Here is a 21,965-nt window from a genome sequence, read left to right as displayed (position 1 = left end):
CAAGAGAATATAGATGCTGGTGAGGATGAAGAGAGACGGGCACCCTCCTACACTGTTGGTGGGAATGTAAACTGGTGCAGCCGCTCTGGAAAACAGCATGGAGGTTCCTCAAAAAACTATCACTAGAACTCCCTTATGACCCAGCAATAGCACTGCTAGGGATTTACCCAGGGATACAGAAGTGCTGATGCATAGGGGCACATGTACCCCAATGTTCATAGCAGCACTTTCTACAATAGCCAAATCATGGAAAGAGCCTAAATGTCCATCAACGGATGAATGGATCAAGAAGATGTGGTTTATATATACAATGGAGTACTACATGGCAATGAGAAAGAATGAAAGCTGTCCATTTGTAGGAAAGTGGATGGACCTCAAGGGTGTCATGCTAAGCGAAATAAGTCAGGCAGAGAAGGACAGACGCCATATGTTTGCACTCATAGATCTAATAGGAGAAACCTAACAGAGGACCATAGGGAGAGGAAGGGGGAAAGAGAGCGGGGGAGAGTGAGGGACACAAATCATGAAAGACTATTGAATACTGAAAATGAACCATGGACTGAAGGGGGAGGGGGAGGGAGGGAAGGGGGTGATGGCCATGGTGGGGGGCATTTGTGGGGGAGAAGCACTGGGTGTATTACGGAAACCAATTTGAAAATAAACTATTAAAAATTTTTAAAAAATTAAAAAAAAAGAATGAAACAGTTCAAGAACTTTGGGCTGAATTGTGGTGGCACTCAGTGCCTTGGGAGTTCAAAGCAGAAGGTCAAGGTGGGCTGGATCAGCAAGGAAGACTTCCTGTGAAGCCCACTTGAGCTAGGGTCTAAAGCAATGCAGGAGGGAGGGCATTCCAGGTGGAGGGAATAGCAGGAGCCAAGGCGTGGAGCCAGGAGTGGCTGTATAATCAGGAGGTTGCTGAAGCAGAGGACATTGGCCAGAGACGTGCCGCAGTGGGTCGTGAAAGACAACCGTGGAGTTTGGACTTACGGGTGTGAACCACAGGGACCCATCGCCGTGTCTGATGCAAGAAGTGCTTCTTCAGTGAGAGTGTGGGCCTACCCTCCCAGGGAGGCCGGAGAGGAAGAGATGGGGTTGGGAGACAGGCAGGGGGGCTATGGGGCAGGGGCGCAGGTCTGGCCTGAGCCCCATCGCCAGCTTTGCTTTGCCATCGGCAGCGGCAGTGGGTCTGGGGACCCAATGGATACGGAGCCATCTTGCTGGTGAACTGTGACAGGGATGATCGGAACTGTTATGACCAGGACAACTGTGACCAGCACGTGAAGTGCCTGCAAGGTGAGGGGGTCCCGGGGTCACTGCTCCACTACCTGCAGGGGCGTCTCTGGAAGGCAGAGCTCGGGGGCCAGAGTCCCAGCCCCTGGACAAACTTTGCCGCCCCTGGCTGGGAGCTGCACCCTCCCTGGCCGCCCGGTGCCAGCGGCCTCTGACACACGGGGGCAGGGCTCTGGGATGAGCTGGCCCCTGCCTCTCTTTCCCTCCAGGGGGGCAGATTCTTGCTTAATTATCCAGGCAGGAGGACAGTGTCACATCACCCCAAGTAGAGATGAGGGTGCTGGGGGCTAGAGGGGACCCCTGAAATCACTCAGGTCCAAAGCTTCCCAACCCCAAATCCGGCCTCTCTGCCAGGCATCTCTGGCCTGCATTGTAGGATGTCCCATGTTCTGTCCCACACTGTGCACAGCGGCCCCGTGAGGAGGGCCTCGGTGATAGCCTGGGGTGCGGGCCGGTGCCTTACACGTGGGTGCACACAGCTTCTCCGAAAGGGCCGCATCTGTCCCTCCTTTCAGAGAGGGGAGCAGGGAGGGTGGGGCGTGCCCGGTGCCAGCAGGGAGTGACACATTTAGGCACTAGGCACGGAGACCCGGAACCCTGCCCTGCACCCGCCCGGGTGGCCCCCGCCCCCCACGGCTTCTCACCTCTCACCTGCGGGCACTGGGCTGGTCGCTCAGCACTTCCTAGAGCTCTGGGCCGGAGAGGAAATGGAGACGCCTTCATGGTTTGCTCTTGAAGGTTTCCAGTGTCTTCACAGGGTGGGCAGAGCTGGGGCTCAGAGAGCCAGGTCCTGGCACCTTCTGCCAGGTGGGGGCGTGGTGGGCAGGAGGAGAAGACACAGAGTGTCACCGGCCCCCTGAGCTGCCGCCCCTGTCTGGTTCCACAGACCTGGAAGACATGTCGGTCATGGTCCTGCGGACCCAAGGCCCCGCCGCCCTCTTCGACAACCACAAACTCATCCTCCACACCTCCGGCTATGACGCCAAGTGGGCACGGGTCTTCCACGCCTGTGGTGAGTTCGTGCCCCTCCCCTGCACCCCCTTGCTGAGAAAGGGGCCTCAGTTTACCCACCTGGGCCAGAGGGCAGCCTCTGCTCTGGTCTCCAGCCTGCCCTGGGGGATCAGGGAAGCACAGTCAGGTGTGGGAACTCTAAAACAGGGCCACTGGTGTCCCTGTGCAGCCGTGGCCCAAGGCCATTTGATTGGATGAATTAATTTTAAAAATATACTGGGGCGCCTGGGTGGCTCAGTCAGTTAAGCCTCCGACTTCAGCTCAGGTCAGATCTCACGTTCGTGGGTTCGAGCCCCACATCAGGCTCTGTGCTGGCGGCTAGCTCAGAGCCTGGAGCCTGCTTCCGGTTCTGTGTCTCCTTCTCTCTCTGCCCCTACCCCTCTCATGCTCTGTCTCTCTCTGTATCAAAATGAATAAAACATTAAAAAAATTAAAAAATTTTTAAATATATTTTAAGCACATTCTGAAATTTTTATTACATACACTTTCAAACATACACAGAAGTGAAGAGAATAGGAATGAATCCCCATATGCCAACCATGCAGATTCAACAATCACCACTACTTTGCCTCTCTTGCTCTCTCCATCCTGTTTGCTGAGGCCTCTTAAAGCCGCTCCCAGAAACCATGGCTAGAGCCCCTGCATAATTCCGTGTCATCTCCCGAAAAACAAATGACTTGCTCCACACAGCCACCATGCTGTTGTCACAGGTACGAGCAAGGACACAAAGTACCTTTGAAAGACACAAATACATACAAGTAATAAAATGCTCGATGTTAACACGATCAAACAATATAGAAGCGTATGTAGTAAAAAATGAGAGTTTCCTGGGGCGCCTGGGTGGCTAAGACGGTTGAGCGTCCGACTTCCGCTCAGGACATGATCTCGCGGTTTGTGGGTTCAAGCCCTGCGTCGGGCTCTGTGCTGACAGCTCAGAGCCTGGAGCCTGCTTCAGATTCTGTGTCTCCTCTCTCTCTGACCCCACTCCCCACACTCTGTCTCTCAACAATAAACATTAACAAAAAATTTAGTTTTTATGTTTTTAATTTTTTTATTTTTGAGAGTCAGAGAGAGACAGCACAAGCAGGGGAGGGTCAGAGAGAGAGGGAGATAAGAATCCAAAGCAGGCTCCAGGCTCTGAGCTAGCTGTCGGCACAGAGCCCGACATGGGGCTTGAACCCACGAACCGTGAGATCATGACCTGAGTCAAAGTCGGATGCTCAATAGACTGAGCCACCCAGGTGCCCTAACAAAAATTTTTTAAATGAAAAAAAGAGAGTTCCCTATCCTCACCCCTAAATCTGACTCTTAAAACGTGTTCGTTGTTAATGATTTGCTGTGTTCCTCCTGACGTGTCTCTTTGTGCACTGAGTGTGCATGCGTGCATGTGTGCGTGTGTGTGAGTGCGTAGTGTGTGCGTATTCTGCTTTCCGAACGGTTTCTTCCTTGGGATCATATATCCGACACCCCTCTCTGTATGAGCCAGCTCTTCCTCATCCCTTTCTGCGGCCGCGTGGATTCCAAGGCTGGATGAGCTGGAACATTCCCGGTGCCCGGAGCGCACAGTCAGTCGTTTGCGGTGTTCTGACTTCCCACCCGTGTCGGTGCCTTGAGGGCAGGGGCCTTGCTCACGGCTTCATCCTGAGTCTCCTGTGCCCTGCGGGTGTGGAGAGGCGCTGTGTAATTGTTTGATGAGTGAATAAAGAACCAGCAGACGCCCTTGTACGTGTATTTGTACGTACAACTTCTAGCAATTCCTAGAAACGGACTTGCTTGTTTGGGCGGAGACATGACTTTGTGAGGTGCTCCCGGTTGTCCTCCAGAAGGCCTGAGCAGCAAGCTCAGAAAGGAACGGCCCTTGCCCAGGCGGTGCCCACCCTGGGTATCAAGCACCTTTCTCTCCTTTGCCGGTGGGAGAGCCGAGGTGGGAGCTGTTTTCTGGGTTGAGAGTTTGGGGGGAGGTGGGCACAGCTCTTCTTGCATCCCTGGCGCTCCGGGGACCCACCTGGGAGTCACGGCCACCCCTTCCGTCCCCCCGCAGGTCCCGAGGACTCGTGCGAGGCCTACAGGTACGTGCTGGGCCAGAACAAGGTGTCCTACGAGGTGCCCCGTTTCCATGGCGACGAGGAGCGCTTCTTCGTGGAGGGCCTGTCATTCCCTGACGCCAGCTTCACGGGGCTTGTGTCCTTCCACGTCACCCTGTTGGACAACTCCAACGAGGTAGGGGCGGCCGCGCTGCTGGTGCCTCTCCAGAAGCTAAGAGGCGCCGAGCTCAGGGTCCACATGGTCCTTGACTCCACCAGGCTTCTGGACTCCAAGGCCAGTGCTCTTCCCCCTCTGTAGGATTTCTCCGAGACCCCGATCTTCACGGACACCGTGGTGTTCCGCGTGGCGCCCTGGATTATGACGCCCAGCACCCTGCCGCCCCTCGAGGTATACGTGTGCCGGTGAGTGTGTGTGGGGCGGGGGCGAGCAGGTGTCCTTCTGACCCCAGCCGGCCCTCCGTTCTCCTGACCTGGCTCTGCCCTGAGCTGCTCTCCCGGGGCTTGTCCGCAGGGTGAAGAACAACACGGGTTTTGTGGACGCGGTGGCGAAGCTGGCCCGGCAGGCCGGCTGTAAGCTGACCGTCTGCCCTCAGGATGAGAACCGCAATGACCGTTGGATCCAGGTACCACGGCTGCCGGGCAGCACCAGCCCACCCCGCCAGGGCAACCTCTCGGAGGGCGAGGCTGGCGGATCCCATCCAGGGGTGGCAGGAAGTCACTTATGAATATTTAGAAGGACCTGGGGGCTGTGAGTGTCCTCCCCAGGGCACTCCTTTTTCTCATTCTAGACCTAGAGCTCTCTACTCTCCAGAAGCTTCTGGAGACCCAGGCACACCCTGATGCTAGATTGAACTCCCGTTGGCGCGCAGGATCTGGGCTCAGCACGGGGCGGGCCCCGAAGGGGATGCCGGACGCCTCAGCAGTCTGGTCCTGTGGTTCCCCGTGGAAGGCAGCTCTGTCCCCCTGGGGACATTTGGCAGTATCTGGAGAAATTGGGGGCTATCGCGCCGAGGGTGGCGGTGCTACTGGCTTCTAGGGGGTGGAGCTCAGAGATACCATGAAGCATCCTACAAGGAATGCACAGGGTGGCCCCACGACAAGAATGATCTGGCCTCAAGCCTCACTAGCGTGGCAACTGAGAAGCCCTCATATGCTGAAGTTTTGTAACTGAGGTGCAGCAGGGGTGCCGGCAAAGTGCCAGAGGGCTTGCAGGGCGGTGGCGTCACCTCTGTCTGGGGGATGGATAAAGACCTCCAGGAGGAAGGGCATCTGGACAGGACCAGATGGGCATTCATCAGGCACTTATGGGGGGGCCGTGCGTGGTGTCCTTCTCACCTTCTCGACACCTCCCTGCTGTCACCCACCTGAGGAGCCCTCGGGGGAGGGGGCAAACGCCCAGGGCCACAGAGCTGGTAAGGGCCACACCGAGGTTCAGTGGATGGTGGTCTGCACAGAGGACCAGCGTGTGCAAAAGTCCGGAGAGGGGAGGCACTAGAAAGTATGTCTTGTGCTCTTGTTGGCCAAGGCCAAGGTTCTGTGAAGGGCAGGAGCTGAGGCAGGAGGCCCTGAATGCCAGGCTCCAAAGCTCTCGTGGCTGGAGGTTCAACCAATGAGGAGGAAGCTCAGGGCAGGAGTCTGGAGCAAGATGGGCTGCGTGGGGAGCCCGGCTGAGCGACTCACTAGCTGTGTGCCCTTGGGCAATAATTAGACCTCTCTGTTCCTCGCTTTCCTCATCTGTGACATGGGTAACAGTCGTGCCTCCGTGCAGGTGTGTAGTGAGGATTAATGGAATTAATATTTCTAAAGCGCTTAGAGCGGGGCCAGGCGCATAACAGCGAGCTTCTCATCGGATGTACGGTTCACCGGTGCTGGGCCGCCTTTGTCTCCAGGACCAGCGTGCTTAGAATCCACATGGGCTGAATGTTTAGCCATCAGAGAAGGAGGCAGATCTTTACCTCCTTGGGTCCCCTCAGCTCTGTCCGGCCGCCAGCCCCTAACGACCTCATGTGGAGGCCAGAGGTGCCAGCTGATGTCCAGTGACTTATTTGTCCAAGTGAGGCCACCTGAGTCCCTCTCTGTGTCCACTCTGCCCTGATCTGGCACAAGGACACCCCCAGGGTCACACTCATCCTCTTGTTCATTCCTGCCTGTCTTGCTGTGTGACCTTAGGCAAGAGGGCCCCCTCCCTGAGCCTCCGGCCCCTCCTCCAGCCAGCAGGCATCATGCACCCCTGCCGTCTTCACCCCAAGTGGCAGAGCAGACCTGGGACAAAGTCTTCTCCAAAGTCCTCGGTGCCAGACGAGGGCGGACTGTCCACACGGTGTCTCTCTCGGCCACAGGATGAGATGGAACTGGGCTATGTTCAGGCGCCACACAAGACCTTCCCGGTGGTCTTCGACTCCCCCAGGAACGGAGAACTGCAAGATTTCCCTTACAAAAGGATCCTGGTGAGTGGCTGTGAGGGCGGAGGCACGTGACCAGAGAGCCGCACTGGGCGTAGAGGCTAGGGGGCTGCACCGGGAACCACATTCTTTAGGGATGGGAGTGACCAGAAAAAACCACGAGACATGCCCAGATAAGTAACGAGTAACTTTTTGATGTAAGTACCCAACATTGCATGGGACATATTATGCTAAAAATGTGGTCGTTGATCTGAAATTCAAATGTAACAGGGTGTCCGTGTGTTTATTTACTAAATCTGGCAGCCCTAGGTAAGGGAGGAGGGGCAGTGCCGCTGCGAAGAGCCCAGGCTTTGCCATAGAACAATCTGGCTCTGTTCCTCATACGCTGTGTGACTTTTCATGAGTCACTTCCCCTCTCTGAGCCTCAGTATCTTCATCAGCAAAAATGAGATTATAGCCCTGGCCTCACAGACCTGAGGCTTCTCTGTGCCTGCGTAGGGGGAGCATGTGACACCGTTAGCTGGTATGGTTGGTAATAAGGAACATGGTGAAGATGGCGGTCGTTGCCCATGACCTCCTTAAAGAAAGTGGGGAGACGCCCTTGGTGCCGTAGAGACTGCGAGGTCCTTCCGCAGAGGTGGTGGGAGCTCCCTGCTGGTCTCAGTATTGGTTAAGTTCCTTCTAAGACATGGCCCTGGGAGCCCTCCCCTTTTCCAGAGTGGAAAGACTGAGGCACCATCCGCAGCCCCTGGGTCACCAGGAACATGCTGCACTAGAATAACCAGGTACTTGGCCTTGGGCTGGCCTTAGCAGGAAGGCTCTTCCGAGGGTGAGGGGCGGCCATGGCCTTGGGCTCCATGTCTCATGGAGATTACAGCCAACCAGGGCCCTTGGGAGGGTCTTCCTGTGACCACGAGGAATATCATGTTCTCGTGAGGCAGCAGGGCCTGTGTGTTTCCCAACTTAGGACCCTGCACATGCGTGAAATATTGACTAGGTCAGACCCCTGTCTTTGACTCAGTATTTCCATCTGAAGAATGGGCAGCCACTCCCGGAGCTCAGAGCTCCAGCAAGTTGGTTCAAGCTCTTTCTAGGGGCCCCCCAGCCCCACCCCTAGCCTGGCTCCATTCCCCTCACCAGGGTCCAGATTTCGGCTACGTGACTCGGGAACCACAAGACAGCTCTGTGAGTGGCCTGGACTCCTTTGGGAACCTGGAGGTCAGCCCCCCAGTGGTGGCCAATGGGAAAGAGTACCCCCTGGGGAGGATTCTCATCGGGGGCAACCTGCCTGGGTGAGAGAGGGGCAGGGGGAGGTGTTCCTGGGTTGGAGGGTGGCAATGGGGGCTGGGGTGGTGGTGGTAAGGGACCTCCAGGGAAAGAACCAGGAAGAAGAGATGAACTTCTGGTGCTAGATGTGGGGATGGTGGTGCAGTGGGCTGTTCACCAGACACTGTCCATACTTAACCTTGGAGAGTCTGAGAAGGCCAAAGTGGGCCTAGACCTAAGAGATCATTCAGTCCACCCTTTTCATTTCATAAGTGAGCCCAGAGAGAGTGAGTGACCTGGTCTGGGCCACAACAGGATGCACAGTTAGGACGTAACTTAGGTCTTTTGATTCTGCAAAGAAACAATATCGCTAATACATTCTACTAATTCATAGTTGTAGAAGAAAAAGCCTCAAGTCTCAACAGTCCTGTAGGTATTATATTTCAAGAGCTTGTTCATACTATGATGTAAATGACTACTATCAGATATTTTCCTGAGAACAGGAGAGGGAAGGTATAGGATATGGAAAATGAGATGTCATACCACACACACATACACACAGAATAACAGATTATTTGTTGTTCAACACATGACACAGGGATACTAATGCAGAAGAAAAGGCATTATATGGTAATGATTTGCCATGGAGTTGACCAAGACATTGGATCAACCAAATTCAACAAAGTAGTTAGAACAGACTTGAGATCCAATAACAGGAGCATCAAGAGGCTTTGGACGGGACTAACGGTCCTCAACACGGGATCCTCCAGAAAGAAGATGTTTGGGCCATGCCATTAGATACTTCTGCAGAAGGCAAAAGAAGAATGGGGTTGAAGTTCATGAGCATAAAATTCTGGGGCTGTGAGGCCTCTTGGGGTGATCTTGTCCACCTCTCGTCCCACTAATGTACACGAAAGTGAGGCCACCGCAAGAGAGACACACACATTAAACTCAAGAAGAGCCTCCTGGTCTCAGGGCATGGAATAGGGGTGAATTGGTCTTTTGGAAAACACGAGGAGGGTCTGAGGTGGCTCGGCATTCACCTGGATGGCGAGACCCGGTGGGTCACCAACCGGGTGTGACGCGCGCTCCGAGCAGAATGGAAGGAACACATGCTTACTGTCTTTCCTGCTTACGAAACAGTGCGTCTTTTCTTGTTTAAAAAAAAAATCAGATATTGTAGCCACCTGGTGGCTCAGGTGGCTAAATGGCCGGCTCTTGGTTTCAGCTCAGGTCACGATCATACGGTTCATGAGTTCAAGCCCCGCATCGGAGCTCCATGCTGGCAGCACAGAGTCTGCTTGGGATTCTCTCTCCCCCTCTCTCTGCCCCTCCCCTGCTCGCGTTCTCTCTCAAAATAATAAATAAACTAAAAAAGAACTTCAGGTATTGCAGAAACCTTGAACTCCTATCATTCCATTTCTGCATGGACTTTAAGTTGAACAATTTTTTTAACCCTTGGGCCGTAGGTCCCGTGGCCGCCGGGTCACGCAGGTGGTGCGGAATTTCCTCCACGCGCAGAGGGTGCAGCCCCCAGTGGAGCTCTTTGTGGACTGGCTGGTCGTGGGCCACGTGGATGAGTTTCTGAGCTTCGTCCCTGCCCCCGATGGGAAGGTAAGGACCAGGGTGACTTGCCTGTCCCCAGTGTGTCTGAGTCAGAGGTTGAGCTCGGGGTCCCCACTGAGCCCAGGGAGCTCAGGCGGGTCTGCCCCCTCCACACAGGGCTTCCGGATGCTCCTGGCCAGTCCTGGCGCCTGCTTCAAGCTCTTCCAGGAGAAGCAGAAGTGGGGCCACGGCAGGGCCCTCCTGTTTGAAGGCGTTGTCGGTGAGTACCAGTGCTGTGTCCCTCACCCCGGCCTGCCTGCCCCCTCACCTAAAGCAGGACACGTCACTGGGCTCGAGAGACGGATGGAAGAGTCTGTAGCAGGGCCGTCCCCTAAACCTTAACAGCCTCACTGCACCGCACACCTTGCCCCAGCAGTGCCCACGGCCCGTGGCTGGGGCAGAGATGTGGCCGGCTTCATGGGGACGTGGCCAGTGTCGTCAGACAGGGCCCTCCCCTCGGAAGGTTTCATGCTGTGCCATCACTGTCTTGACATTCTTAATAACCTGTGCCCTGTGAGGGGATCCTCCTGCCGCCTCCCAGGGATGAGACGCCGCTGTACCCCCTTGCTCCCTATCAGCCTACGAGGCCTCCCCCTCCCTGCCCCTGCCCACTGACCGCTGCAGCAGGAGCCCGGGCGTGGGGAGCCCTGGTGCATGTGCCCTTAGCATCTGGGAGGTGGGTGCTGGCGTTCATTGCCCCTGTCCTGGACTAGCGGGGCCACAGGGGATGTGCTGGGCAGCTTGGAAGGGGTGAGCCTCTTGCCCACCATGCAGGGCTGTGGTGGCCTTTGGAGATCACCTGTTTGCCATGGCTTGGGATGGTGGGCCCGTGGGAAGGGGAGATGTCTGGCCCCGTGTGGGTTCTGTGGTTCGCGGGCTGGGATGGGTGGCAGCCAGTGGGCCGTGCCCATGCGTCAAGTTCCACGTGGGGCTCCCAGCGCTGCTGGGAGGGTCTCTGCCCACCACGCAGGCGTCCCGTGACCCAGGAAGTGCGACATCAGAGAGCAAGTAAAAAGCCAACATGAGAGGGTAAGAGAGGACTGTGGAGTAAAGAAAAAGCTCTCTATTTTACCGCCTTTAGTGATACTTTCTTCCCCCTGCTCTTTGAGCCAAGGGCCCCACATTTTCATTTTGCTTTAGAAGGAATTCCGAGAGAGCTTGCTGGCGGGGGCCGGCGTGGATGGGCAAGCTTGTTGGGATGGCTCAAATTCCCATCCCCCGCAAGACTGTGTGGCTCCGAGAGGGTCCTTCCTGTCTGACAGGGACCCTGAGGGTCTCAGGGCAAAAGCTTTGACTGAGAAGGGGGGGGGGCAGATCATACATTTTTCTTGATTTCATGGGAGGTAAATGATATCCTGGGCCAAACCCACCTCCAAGAGAAAAGCTTCTGCAGAACTCAGAAGGGCTCAGGTAGAACTTTCCAGGCCCTTTCTTCCCATTTTATGCTCCTCTTTCCCTTCCCCGCCCCACCCTGGAGCCCCAGCTGTGAGATGAAGGAAATAGTCTTCCGAACCGCACCCCCCCTTTCCCATAAGGACCGTGGCTAAATGCCTTTGAGCCCAGACCAAACCTTACAGAGCCTCGAATCCAGATGTTACGCACCAGGGGGAAGCAAAGTCATCTTCATCTCTCCTGGAAGAGCCACGCTGACCATGAACACGACCCAGGAGTGAGCCAAGTGGTTACCCCAGCCGCCCAGCTAGGAAGGAGACTGAGGGCATTCACAGCTGTCAGGCCACACGCAGCCACCATGCTGCCCCAGACACGTGGAGCAGTGACCACGGAGTCCCAGCACAACTCGCTGGTCACCCCCTGTGTACCGCACCCCAGGCCACGCTCCACACCCATTACCCCCCCTGACCTCCCAGAAGATTTCCCTCCCTTCCGGCTACTTACCCAAGGACACGGGGAAGTCGGGGAGATCACTGGCCCAGGGGGCTCAGCAGGAACGCCACGGAGCTGGGGCTGGACCCCAGCTGGCTGGCCCCAGTCGGGGTGGAGGGCATGCTGAGGCTGGTGGTGGGCACGTGGGTCCAGCGAGCCCTCTCTTTGCCCTTGGTCAAGGCTTGCAGCCTTTGTGAGGGCTGGGCTCGGGTTTGAATCACAAGCCCCCTGTTTCCTAGCTGCAAGATGAGCCTGAATTTTGTCATCTGTAATAATGCACACCTTGCGGCGGGGGGGTGTCACAGTGAGGGTTACAGGACACGTTGACTGTAGAGAACTGAACTGAGGGCCCCTGCACCCAGTATGAGCTTGCTGGCAGCTATGAGGCTGTGAGCTGGTGGCTCCCGCCTCCCTCCCCTGGCCAGCCCGGTCTCTGCCAAGCAGGCAGGGAAGATTGGCCTCCCGGGAGCCCCTTTGCCATGCAGTCACCTCGTGGAGGGCAGGGACAGGATCCAGTGGCGTCCATCAGGGCCGGCACTGAGGGGCAGGTGGGTGACCCAGCCCGAGACCACCCCTAGGGGAAAGAAGAGTCGCCACCTAGGGCCCTGGAATGGGCAGACGTTTTCAGTGAAAGTCATCACCACTTCCCATGCACTCAGATCAAGGTCTAAAGTGTGCGGTGCTGTGGCCACCTGTCCCTCCCGCCCCTCCATCCCACACCCCGCTTGCACAGTGGCCTGGCTGAGCTCTGCTGGGAGGTGCCGACCCAGTGTCCAGAAAGACCAGAGAGCTAGTGACTCACAAGACCGGTAGCTGTGAACTTGGCCTCTGCCTGGCTGCCTCCCCAAGCAGGTGACACTCACTGCTGGCATTGTTCTGCCTCTCCTCTCATGTCTGTCTCTCCCCCACAGGTAATAAGAAGGTCAGCACCATCTCCATCAACCAGGTCCTCTCCAACGTCAACCTCCTCAGCTACAATAAGTTCGTGCAGGTACATGGCCAGGGGCTGTGAGCGGAAGGTGGGCATGGCTGGGGACAGCAACGGGGGCAGGGTCTGAGGCTCAGGGTCCGTGAAAGCCCAGGCTGGAGCTGGCCCAGACAGGGGGGCTCCAATCCCTCCTCTGACCCTGGAGAAATGTGGGGAAGCCGTGTGCATGTTAGGAGGACATGCATTCAGGCAGAGGGAACAGCCTACACGATGGCCCGGAGGTAGAATGACGGGGCATGGACTACTTAGGGAGGAGTCAGGGGGCTGTGGAGTGAGGGGAGGCAGGGCCATCAAGTGACAGAGGGCATTGCAAGGACTTTGGCCATGGCTTTGAGATAGGAGGCCTCTGGGGGGTTCAGGCAGAGGAGGGGCCCGAACTGATTTATGCTTTGAAAGGCTCTCTCTGCTGCTGTGTTGAGAATATAGCAGTACTTCACAGCAGGGGTGGCGGAGGTGACATCGGTCCCGGCAGGACACCCCTCAGGCTGGATAACTGTGGAATAATTTTACCAAGGGAATAATTACAAAGGCACACACAGGATTGGAGGAAGTGAGCAGGGGCCTGGGCAGCGTCCCCAGGCTAAGGGGAGGGGAGCTGTGGGGACACCTCGGCCTGACATCTAGCTGTGGTGACACCTAGGCCTAGAGGAATTGGCAGGGGGATCATGTGACTGGAACTTGGATGGGTCACCATTAAAGAGGTCTGTGAGACAGCCCACAGTGACCTGGTGGTGAGGCGGCCACAGGAACAAACACCCTGATGCACCCCACTCCCTGTCAGTGCCCCATGGGCCAAACCCCGACCAGAAGCCAGAGGGCATAGGAGACCCTGATGGCCAAGGACCAGCCTCCCAAGGCATAGAACATGGGAGAAGGGTCTGTAAGGGTCTGTCTGGAAGGACAAACAGAATACCCAACACACTCTCTTCTAAGAAGCAAATGCCAAGACGGGGTTCAACATGCAGGGATCCTATTAGGGACAGTGCCTATCCCCGGGGAAGGGCAAGGGAGCTGGAGGGAACTCGGAGAGCAGACCCTGAGTGGAGGGGTGGGGAGGGAGGGAAGGAGGGCTGAGGGAGGCAGCCTGTATCGCCGTGCAGCCCCAGGCAAGTTTGGCAGAGCTGTGGGGGATTCCGCAAGCCGCTGTCCGCTGTCCGCCAGCAGAGGAGTCCCCTGTCTCCCACAGATAGGTCTAAGATAGGTCTACCTCAGTGTCCTTGTTTTTTTTTTTAATATTTGATTTATTTTTGATACAGAGAGAGACAGAGCATGAGAGGGGGAGGGGCAGAGAGAGTAGGAGACACAGAACCGGAAGCAGGCTCCAGGCTCTGAGCTAGCTGTCAGCACAGAGCCTGACGCGGGGCTCGAACCCACGAACGCGAGATCTGACCTGAGCCGAAGTTGGAGGCTTAACCGACTGAGCCACCCAGGCGCCCCTACCTCAGTGTCCTTGTACTCGCCATTGGCTGTTAGCAACTGGGGGGAGGTGTAGCCTCGGGCGGGAACAAAAGAAGGATTTCGGAAGGGCAGCAGGGCCCTTGGTCAAGTCCACTACTGCAGCTGAAAGTCATTGTAATGGCTGCCATGTGGCCCAAAAGCAGAAGCAGCAAGGAGACCCGTTAGGAAGGCACTGTTGTCAACCAGGCTGGAGGGGTTGGCTGTCACCAGGTGGACGCAGAGGAGGTGACAGGAAGAGTCACACTGGGGACAGATCTTAGAGGGAGAGCTCGCGGCACCTGCTGAAGTGGGTGTGAAGGGAGGGGAGAGGAGTCACCGGCAAGTCTTCCAGTGCCAGCGGCTGTGTTGACAGAGGCAAGGACCCTGGGGGAGGAGCCTCGAGGTAGGGGTGGGGGGTGGGGCAAAGAAATGAAGAGTTTGTCTTTGGACAGACGTGTTCTATCTGATGTGCCGATTAGACGTACAGGTGAAGATGCAAAGTGGTGCTTGTATGTGTAAATCCAAGTTCTGGAAAGAGGCGGGCTCTATAAATCGGCCGAGACATAGAGATTTGGCAGTTGTCCGTGTCTAGATGGCATTTTAAAGCATGAGACAGGAGAGCCCCGAAAGAGTGAAGGTCTAAAGAAGGGAAGAGGGCCAAAGATGGAATGCTCTGGAGCACTCTGGAGCTGGCCCAGCTGGTGGGCTGGGACTGTGAGGGGTGGGACCAGGACAGGTGCGTGTTGACGAAGGGACACACAGCGAAGGTTTGTGTGGAGAGCTGGTCCATGGGCACTTGGGCAGCCTGTCTCCTTAACCAGACATGACCGACCTCTTGGGTCCCCCCGACGCACACCGGCAAGGTCTCTCCAACTCTACCCCCCCACCCCCCACCCAGAGCTGCATCGACTGGAACCGGGAGGTGCTGAAGCGGGAGCTGGGCCTGGCCGAGCGGGACATCATCGACATCCCTCAGCTCTTCAAGACTGAGAGGAAAAAGGCAGCGGCCTTCTTTCCTGACCTGGTGAGGCCCCTGCTCATGACTTAATCTGTCTCATCAATGAGGCTCCAAGTTTCTGCTTACCAGAGGGGCGAGCCATTTGGTTGCTACCAACACTTGGGATTAGGGTGGCTGGTGGGGGTGGCAGAGAGAATCAGGGGTCCCAGGGCGGGTCCCAGAAGGGCTTCTGGTTGGCTGACTGTACTGGCCACTATGGAATGCTCATTGGCCAAGCCCTCTCTGTTCAAGGGCCATCAGGGAAGGGCCCTTCCCCCAGGGGCCCCCATGATATTTGTGGAGTGAACCAAGGACCACATGAGGCCATGTGTGCACAGCACATAGGAGTATCAGCTGAGAGCTCAGCTGTCCCTTGTACTCCCTCGCTCAGCCCACAGCTGTCCCCCGCCCCCATGTATTTAGGGTACACTGTTCGAGATACAGAAATGATTAAGGCCGCTCCCTGCTTTCAAGGAGGGAGGCTAATCTAGTGAGGGAGAAACTCCCTCCACCTCTCTGAGGGCATGTCCCAAAGATCTCTTTTGTGTAAATCAAGTGGCAGTTGAGAGGTAGGACTGGCAATCCAAGAAGGCTTCGTGGAAGAAGTGGTCTTTGGTTGAGTCCTGAGGGCTTTGCCTCTGGAATAGTTAGACTTCTGGGGTCCCACCCCACGCATTCTGATGGAGCAGGTCTGAAGCAGGGCCCGAGACACTGCTGCTCCTCCTACCAGCACCCAGGGGGCGCTCAGGCTGCTCTCCCGGGGCCACAGGTTGAGGAGTGTGGCTGTAGAAGACCCAGCCCCCCTCCCCTCGCATCCTGTTCCTCCCCTCCTCCAGCCCCCCCCCCACCTCCACGCCCCATAGAGGAACTCAACACAGGGGGCCTGTCCATACCACCCTTGCTACATCCCCCCATTTCTCTTCCCCTTTCTGGCTAGTCTGTCGCCCTCCTCGGTTTCCCTATTTGCAAAACTCGGTTTCCCCTCCTCTCATGTTTAAGGCAGCCTTGCAATTATGTAAGTGCCTCTAGTGTTTGCAAGAAATGGGGCCATGAGAGCCGGCTTCAGCTGAAGCAGGAAGGCTAATGTAAGGATGCCATGAAAGCTGAGGGCAGAGAGGGCTACGGTGGCGGCTTCAGGAGGGCCTGGCACCATCTCTTATCTCTGCGTCTCCATCATCCACTCCCTCGCCCTTCCCTTGTCCCAGCTTGCCTTCCTTTGCTTCTCTGTGCCTGGGGAGGACTATAAACACACATAGAGACAGAGGCAGAGATCTACCCGGCTGGCCCACTCCATCCACTTCAAGTACCAGAGAGAGAGAATCTGATTGGTCCAGCGTGGGTCAGATGTCTGCGCTGGTCCAATCAGCTCCAACCTAGGAAGTGGGGTTTCTCCCGCACAAGCATGGCAGCAGTCACAATCCACCATTAAGTAGGGCAGTCGCTGGGGAAGTAAGCTGTCCCTGCGAGCTCTGCAGTTACTGCCTTGGCACCGCACAGCTGCCTCGAGTTCTTACCCGCCCCGGTGCCTCTCCCCCTGCATGCAAGCATGAGGAGCTGTTGTCAGGGTCACCCGGAAGACAGGCGCAGGTCCGGCCAGGTACGGTGCAGGTGTAGACGTGGAGCTGATGAGGAGGTGCTGCCCCTGACCCGGGACCCCGCGTCTTTGCAGGTGAACATGCTGGTACTGGGAAAGCACCTGGGCATCCCCAAGCCCTTCGGGCCCATCATCAACGGGCGCTGCTGCCTGGAGGAGAAGGTGCGGTCCCTGCTGGAGCCGCTGGGCCTCCACTGCACCTTCATCGACGACTTCACCCCATACCACATGCTGCACGGGGAGGTGCACTGCGGCACCAACGTGCGCAGGCAGCCCTTCTCCTTCAAGTGGTGGAATATGGTTCCCTGAGCCCATCCCCCCATTGTCTTCTCCCCCTGGGGTGGGACATGGGCGGGCCCTGAACTATAGCATCAAGACACCCCCAGGCTCCAGATAGCACACTGAGGGTGACTGTCTCTCTCAGAAGTCTTTTCCCTAGAAGTGTTCACATCTCACTTGCAGCCCATTTGGTTTTCAGGCCTGATTCTTATTGGCCTCTCCAGGAGAAAGTCCTCATTTCTTGAAAGACTCTCACATGGTTCAACCTGACCCATGGGGACTCCTCCAAACTTACCCCTTCTCACCCCCAAATCTTCTGTTTGAGATCCAGTTTACTTTGGGGTCTAGAAACAGCCATGCATCTAATCTGCCATCTTGGCCTGTGTGTCCTAAGGGAGGAAGGACCCACGATTCTGCTTTGGTGGGATTTGCCTCTCAGCCTGCAGGAGAGCACCCCTTAAGTCAGATCCTTCCACCCAGGAGACAGTCTACCCCTAGCTTCCCCCAGAGGGAAGGAGGTGGGGGCCACTTAGATCAAGTTTGGATCATCAATCTACCGGCCGGGCTTCTGACCGGATGCTGACTCGACACCCCACGCGGTGCCCAGCATGAGCTTTCACACAGTTGGTCCTTTCCAGATGTGTGTCGAAGGAATGATTGTCGGCCCTTAGCCTTGTAAGTGCCCCATCATCTGAATTCAGAAATCTGGCTTTGTCCAAAAACCTCCTGGAATTTCTTGGAGATGAAGGTGTGTGTCGGGGGTGCCTGGCTGGCTCAGTAGGTGGAGCGTGTGACTCTTGATCTCCGGGCTGTGGGTTTGAGCCCCACTTTGGGTGTAAAGATTACTTTAAAATAAATTAAAAGAAAAAAAAAGGACGTATGTTGGGAATTCCTGGAGATTGGGAAGCCTGCAAGGGCAAGGGTGAGAGATGACCTTCACAGTGCATCGGCTGCTTCCTTGGCCCTCGACCTCTCTCAGCTGGGGGGGAGACCCCTGGCAGAACCGGTGCCCAGGCTTTCTGTTGCCCTCTGGTCAACATTCCTGTGTCCTGCTGTGCCTCAGAAGAGGGACCCCAGAGGGCAGACCCACCAACACGGCTCACAGCCAGACGACTCTGAGCACAAGGGGAGTGGGGGGTGGGGGGGTGGAGGTTTTCTCCAGATGTGTGCCAGTGACACACGTGTTCCCTATGGGCCTGGCTGGGTTTCTACCACTGGCTAATAAATCTACAGCAACACGAATGGTTTGAGTCCAATTCGGGTCCTTCTTTGGGATTAGAGCATGACGGTGAGAACGGAGAAGCTCCTTGAAGCTGGAGAGTTTGGTTGCCTGGCCCCGAAAGAATTTGGGGGCTGACAGGCCCCAAGTTTTGGTAAGATGGTGAGTTTGCTCCATCTTGGCCACAGGACGAGTTAGGGCTGCCACGGACCGCTGTGGCGATCTAGCCACATACACGAAAGCCCACGGGTCTAGGCTGCCAGGGCTGGGGGAGTGTGGCCGGAAGGTTGCACTGTGAGTTTGGCAATGGGGGAAGGCGAGGTGTGTGCAGAGCATGGGATCGGTGCCATGTGCCCTTACCGGTGTCCTTCCTGCCGATGGGGCCACTGGCGCCCCAAAGAAGGCAAGGTGGACTTGCTCCAGAGCCCCAGGAAATCACTCCCTCCGCTCGGCACCCTTCCAGCCCCCACCAAGGGGCAGAACAGAAACATGCCCAGGCTAGCCCTGGGGCTGGGTTGCTTCTGGCTGGTGAGAGAAGGCAATACAGCCTCTCCCCAGCCCCCCAAATCTCCTCCTTAGAATCTCTCGAACAGACTCCCAGTGCCCTTAGTGGCCAGATTTTTATCAGAATAAGCCGCCCTCCAAGGGAAGCTGGCACAGATGCTGCTGCTGAGAAAATCCTATTTTTTGGGAGGTGGGGAATGTGGCTTTTCTAGAAGGCAAGTGCTTAAAATTGGGAGAGCTGGGGTGCGTTTGCAAGCAGGCCTTCCTCACCACCAGTACCCCCCGGCCCCCCCCCACCAGATGCCCCCAGGCTGGGCAAGAGAAGGGCCTGGCTGTGGACATCTTTGGGGGAGCAGAGGCATTACTCTGCCTACCGCAGCCAGCCAGCGCCCCCTCCTCCAGCTGGGCTTCCTGGCCTCCATGAGCTGGGCCACACATGTCCCCTCTGAAATCCAGCTCGGCTGCTTTGTGAGTATCATGGGGTCAGCAGGAGAGAGATGTTACCTGTGGACCCTCCCTCGGGGCCGGTGCTCAGTCCTGGACCATTGCGGCGTACTAGACTGAGACCCAGGATCCCGTGAGTTCAGGCTGGTGGCTTCTCAGAGCACGGGGGGTTGCTGCATCAAGCCTGAGGACCAGCCCCCCACCAGCCCCCCGACAGCCGCCCGTGCTGCACTGCATGCTCCCTTCCAGGGCCTGGTTGTCAGCCCCAGAAACCCCCAGGAGGACCAGGCCATCTCCCCCATAACACAGAGGTTAGCTTTGACCCTGGGAAGGTCAGGTTATGTGCCCTAAGGGAAATGAGCCTGCTAGGTTGGGCCAGTTATTTATACCCCCAGCAAATGAGGGCATTCCTTCATTCAAAATCTATTCAATGAGTTTCCATTGTTTGCCAGGCAAAATCTCTAACCTCGGGAGTTCACGTCCAGAGAGGCAGCAAGTAGGGAGGCAGAGATCACTAGAAATTATGGCGGGTGCCCTGGAGCGGAGTGCGAGGAGCAGAGAAGAGAGGTGGGGTCCGCTTTTGTAGGACGAGAGACTCCTCCCAGCGCGGGAGATATTTGGGCTGAGGCTGAAGAGCATCGTGTTGGGCCATGGAGGGAGCAAACTTCCAGGCAGGGGGACAGGGCGGGGCCTCGAGGTAGGGAAGGGAAGGGAAGAAAGGGGAGGGGAGCTGCCCGTGGTCTAGCAGGACAAAAAGAAGACGAGGACAGGGTAGGGGTATGGAGTGGGGTGAATGAGGAAGAGTTTTCCCAGAGCCCTACTGCGCCCATCTTGGAGCACACTGCACCCCCCCCCCAGGGTCTGATCTGGGCATAGACGGGATGGGGGAAGAGTGTGTCCAGATACTGCCCCAGTGGAAAGGCCAAGTGCTTTGGGAGTCGGACGATCCGATGCTGCATTTGTACTTTCCATTCTGAACTTCTCTGACTCTGTTTTCTTCTCTGTAAAATGGGTGTGATGATCGTGCCCAACTCGGAGAGTTTACACACGGTTTCAGTGAAACATTCAACAGCACACCTCCGGGCACACAGTAAGTGCTCAATAAGTAATGCCTGTTGTTGGATAACATCCCAGACTCTCCTCAAGCCATGCTGTGTACAGAGCTCCTGATTCCTGCCTTCTACTCAGGGACGGAGACCCTTTGAGGCCCAAGGTCAGATTTGCTGGCTGTCCGGGCAACTCTCACATGATACCCTGCCTGTCCCAGCTGCACGAGAGGAGACTCTGGCCCAGACGGGACACAAGGGCCTGTCTTTCCTGTGGGAACTGGCAACCCTAGGTGGCACTGGACCCGCCTGACTCATGCTTTATTCAGAGTTAGGAATAAGTCACCACAGGGCATTGGCAGGAACTTACCCAACCCTGTGGTCTCCTACACCTTTGCTGGCAGCCCTGGAGGGTAGGGCATCAGGCCGGGGCTCCAGGATGGCCCGGAAGGAATTCTGGTCTAAGGGGTGCAGTCAGTAAGAGCCACCGTTTCCTACGAAATCAGCGTCATGGCACGTCATGGCACACTCTAATGACGGCGAGTGTGAGCCACATGCCAGCAGGTGCCACGCACCTGCCACACACCATCCAGTTTGCTCTTCACAGCAGGCTTACAGGTAGTTGCTGTTATTACCCTCACTTTCTAGGCAAGGAAACCGAGGCACAGAGAAATGAAGGAACTTGTCCAGGTCACGAGCCTTTCAATGGGCAAGACAGGTTTGAGCCCAGGCAGGTGACCTCCACAGCCTGGGTTCCTACGCAGCCATGGCACAGGTCCTCGCCCCGCCTGCACATTCGAGTCCCCGGGGAGGCTGGAAACTAGCAGGGCAGAGTCTCCGCCTATGGAAGGTCTGTCTGGATGCTGGGATGTTGCACAAGACTGCCGAGCAGAGAGCATCAGTGACCTGGACCACGCCGCCTTCCTAAGCCTGCCCGCCCTGCCCCCGCCTGCTAGCCTTCTCCACCACCTAGAGCCAGCAAGTTTGGGGGGCTGTGGGATCCCACACCTCTCAGCCGTGGTGGCACCTCCAACAATCAGACGGTTCCGCCTACATTCAAATTTTCTTGCAAGGCCAGTGGTTCTGAGAGTGCACACAAAATTTCCTGGAAGAGTCCTTAAATATACAGATTCCTGGGCACCCCCACCCGCCAGGCCTGGCAGATAGTTCTGATGGTTCTGGGTTATTCTGGCTATTTCCTGCTCATCATGGCAAAGCATCTGGACATAGTGTGAATGTTTATCAAGAGGGTGTCTTTGGATGCTATTTTTTTGTTTTTAATTTGAGAGAGAGAAACAGAGAGAGAGAGAGAGAGAGAGAGGGAGAGGGGCAGAAGGAGAGAGAGAATCTTAAGCAAGCTCTGCACTCGGCACGCAGCCCCACTCGGGGCTCGATTCCATGACCCTAGGATCATGACCTGAGCCAAAATCCAGACTCAGAGGCTCAACCGACTGAGCCGCCCAGGCGCCAAATGGGTGTCTCTGAATTCTGGAGTCGTCCACACCGGGGACTGTCCGTCATTTAACAAGAATGAATGGGAACGACCCGGCTGACTTGGAGGGGTTCCCACAAGGCAGTGAGTGAGAAACACAAGACACAGAATAGTGTGCATGGCATGTTGTCAGCAGGGGCATGGCGCCCTCAAAAGTGCCCCCCGGGTGTGTGTGCACACACGTGTGCTTGCGAATTGCTCTATGATTATACAACCACAGAGTGAACACAGATGGACCCGGCAGGTGGAGAAAGGAGCCCAGCAGGTGCATAAGGGATAAGCGGGAATGCCTGGGGGCTCAGCCCGAGAGCGACCAGCTCTTGGTTTCAGCTCAGGTCATGATCTCGCAATTTGTGGGCTCAGGCACCAAATGAGGCTCTACGTGTTCTGCCAGCACGGAGGCTGCTTGGGGTTTCTCCCCCCCACCCCCGTCCTTCTGTATAAACAAACAAACAAACAAAC

The 21,965-nt window shown here is 56.4% G+C and overlaps 1 protein-coding gene across 1 annotated transcript in view; it reads left to right on the top strand.

The window, feature by feature from the left end:
* The window catches only part of PADI3 (peptidyl arginine deiminase 3), a 32,417-nt gene extending 15,589 nt beyond the window's left edge, over nt 1-16,828 (top strand). The window contains exons 5-16 of the mRNA XM_029948312.1: nt 1,176-1,293; nt 2,177-2,302; nt 4,343-4,521; nt 4,645-4,748; nt 4,858-4,969; nt 6,686-6,793; nt 7,889-8,040; nt 9,484-9,628; nt 9,737-9,839; nt 12,415-12,494; nt 14,827-14,952; nt 16,595-16,828. Coding sequence (XP_029804172.1) covers nt 1,176-1,293; nt 2,177-2,302; nt 4,343-4,521; nt 4,645-4,748; nt 4,858-4,969; nt 6,686-6,793; nt 7,889-8,040; nt 9,484-9,628; nt 9,737-9,839; nt 12,415-12,494; nt 14,827-14,952; nt 16,595-16,828 — 1,587 coding nt within the window. The remainder of the gene's footprint in view (nt 1-1,175; nt 1,294-2,176; nt 2,303-4,342; nt 4,522-4,644; nt 4,749-4,857; nt 4,970-6,685; nt 6,794-7,888; nt 8,041-9,483; nt 9,629-9,736; nt 9,840-12,414; nt 12,495-14,826; nt 14,953-16,594) is intronic.
* The last annotated feature ends 5,137 nt before the right edge of the window (nt 16,829-21,965 follow it).

Source organism: Suricata suricatta, chromosome 8, assembly GCF_006229205.1.
Source record: "Suricata suricatta isolate VVHF042 chromosome 8, meerkat_22Aug2017_6uvM2_HiC, whole genome shotgun sequence".
Lineage (NCBI taxonomy): Eukaryota > Metazoa > Chordata > Mammalia > Carnivora > Herpestidae > Suricata > Suricata suricatta.
This window is presented reverse-complemented; position numbering and strand designations above follow the sequence as displayed.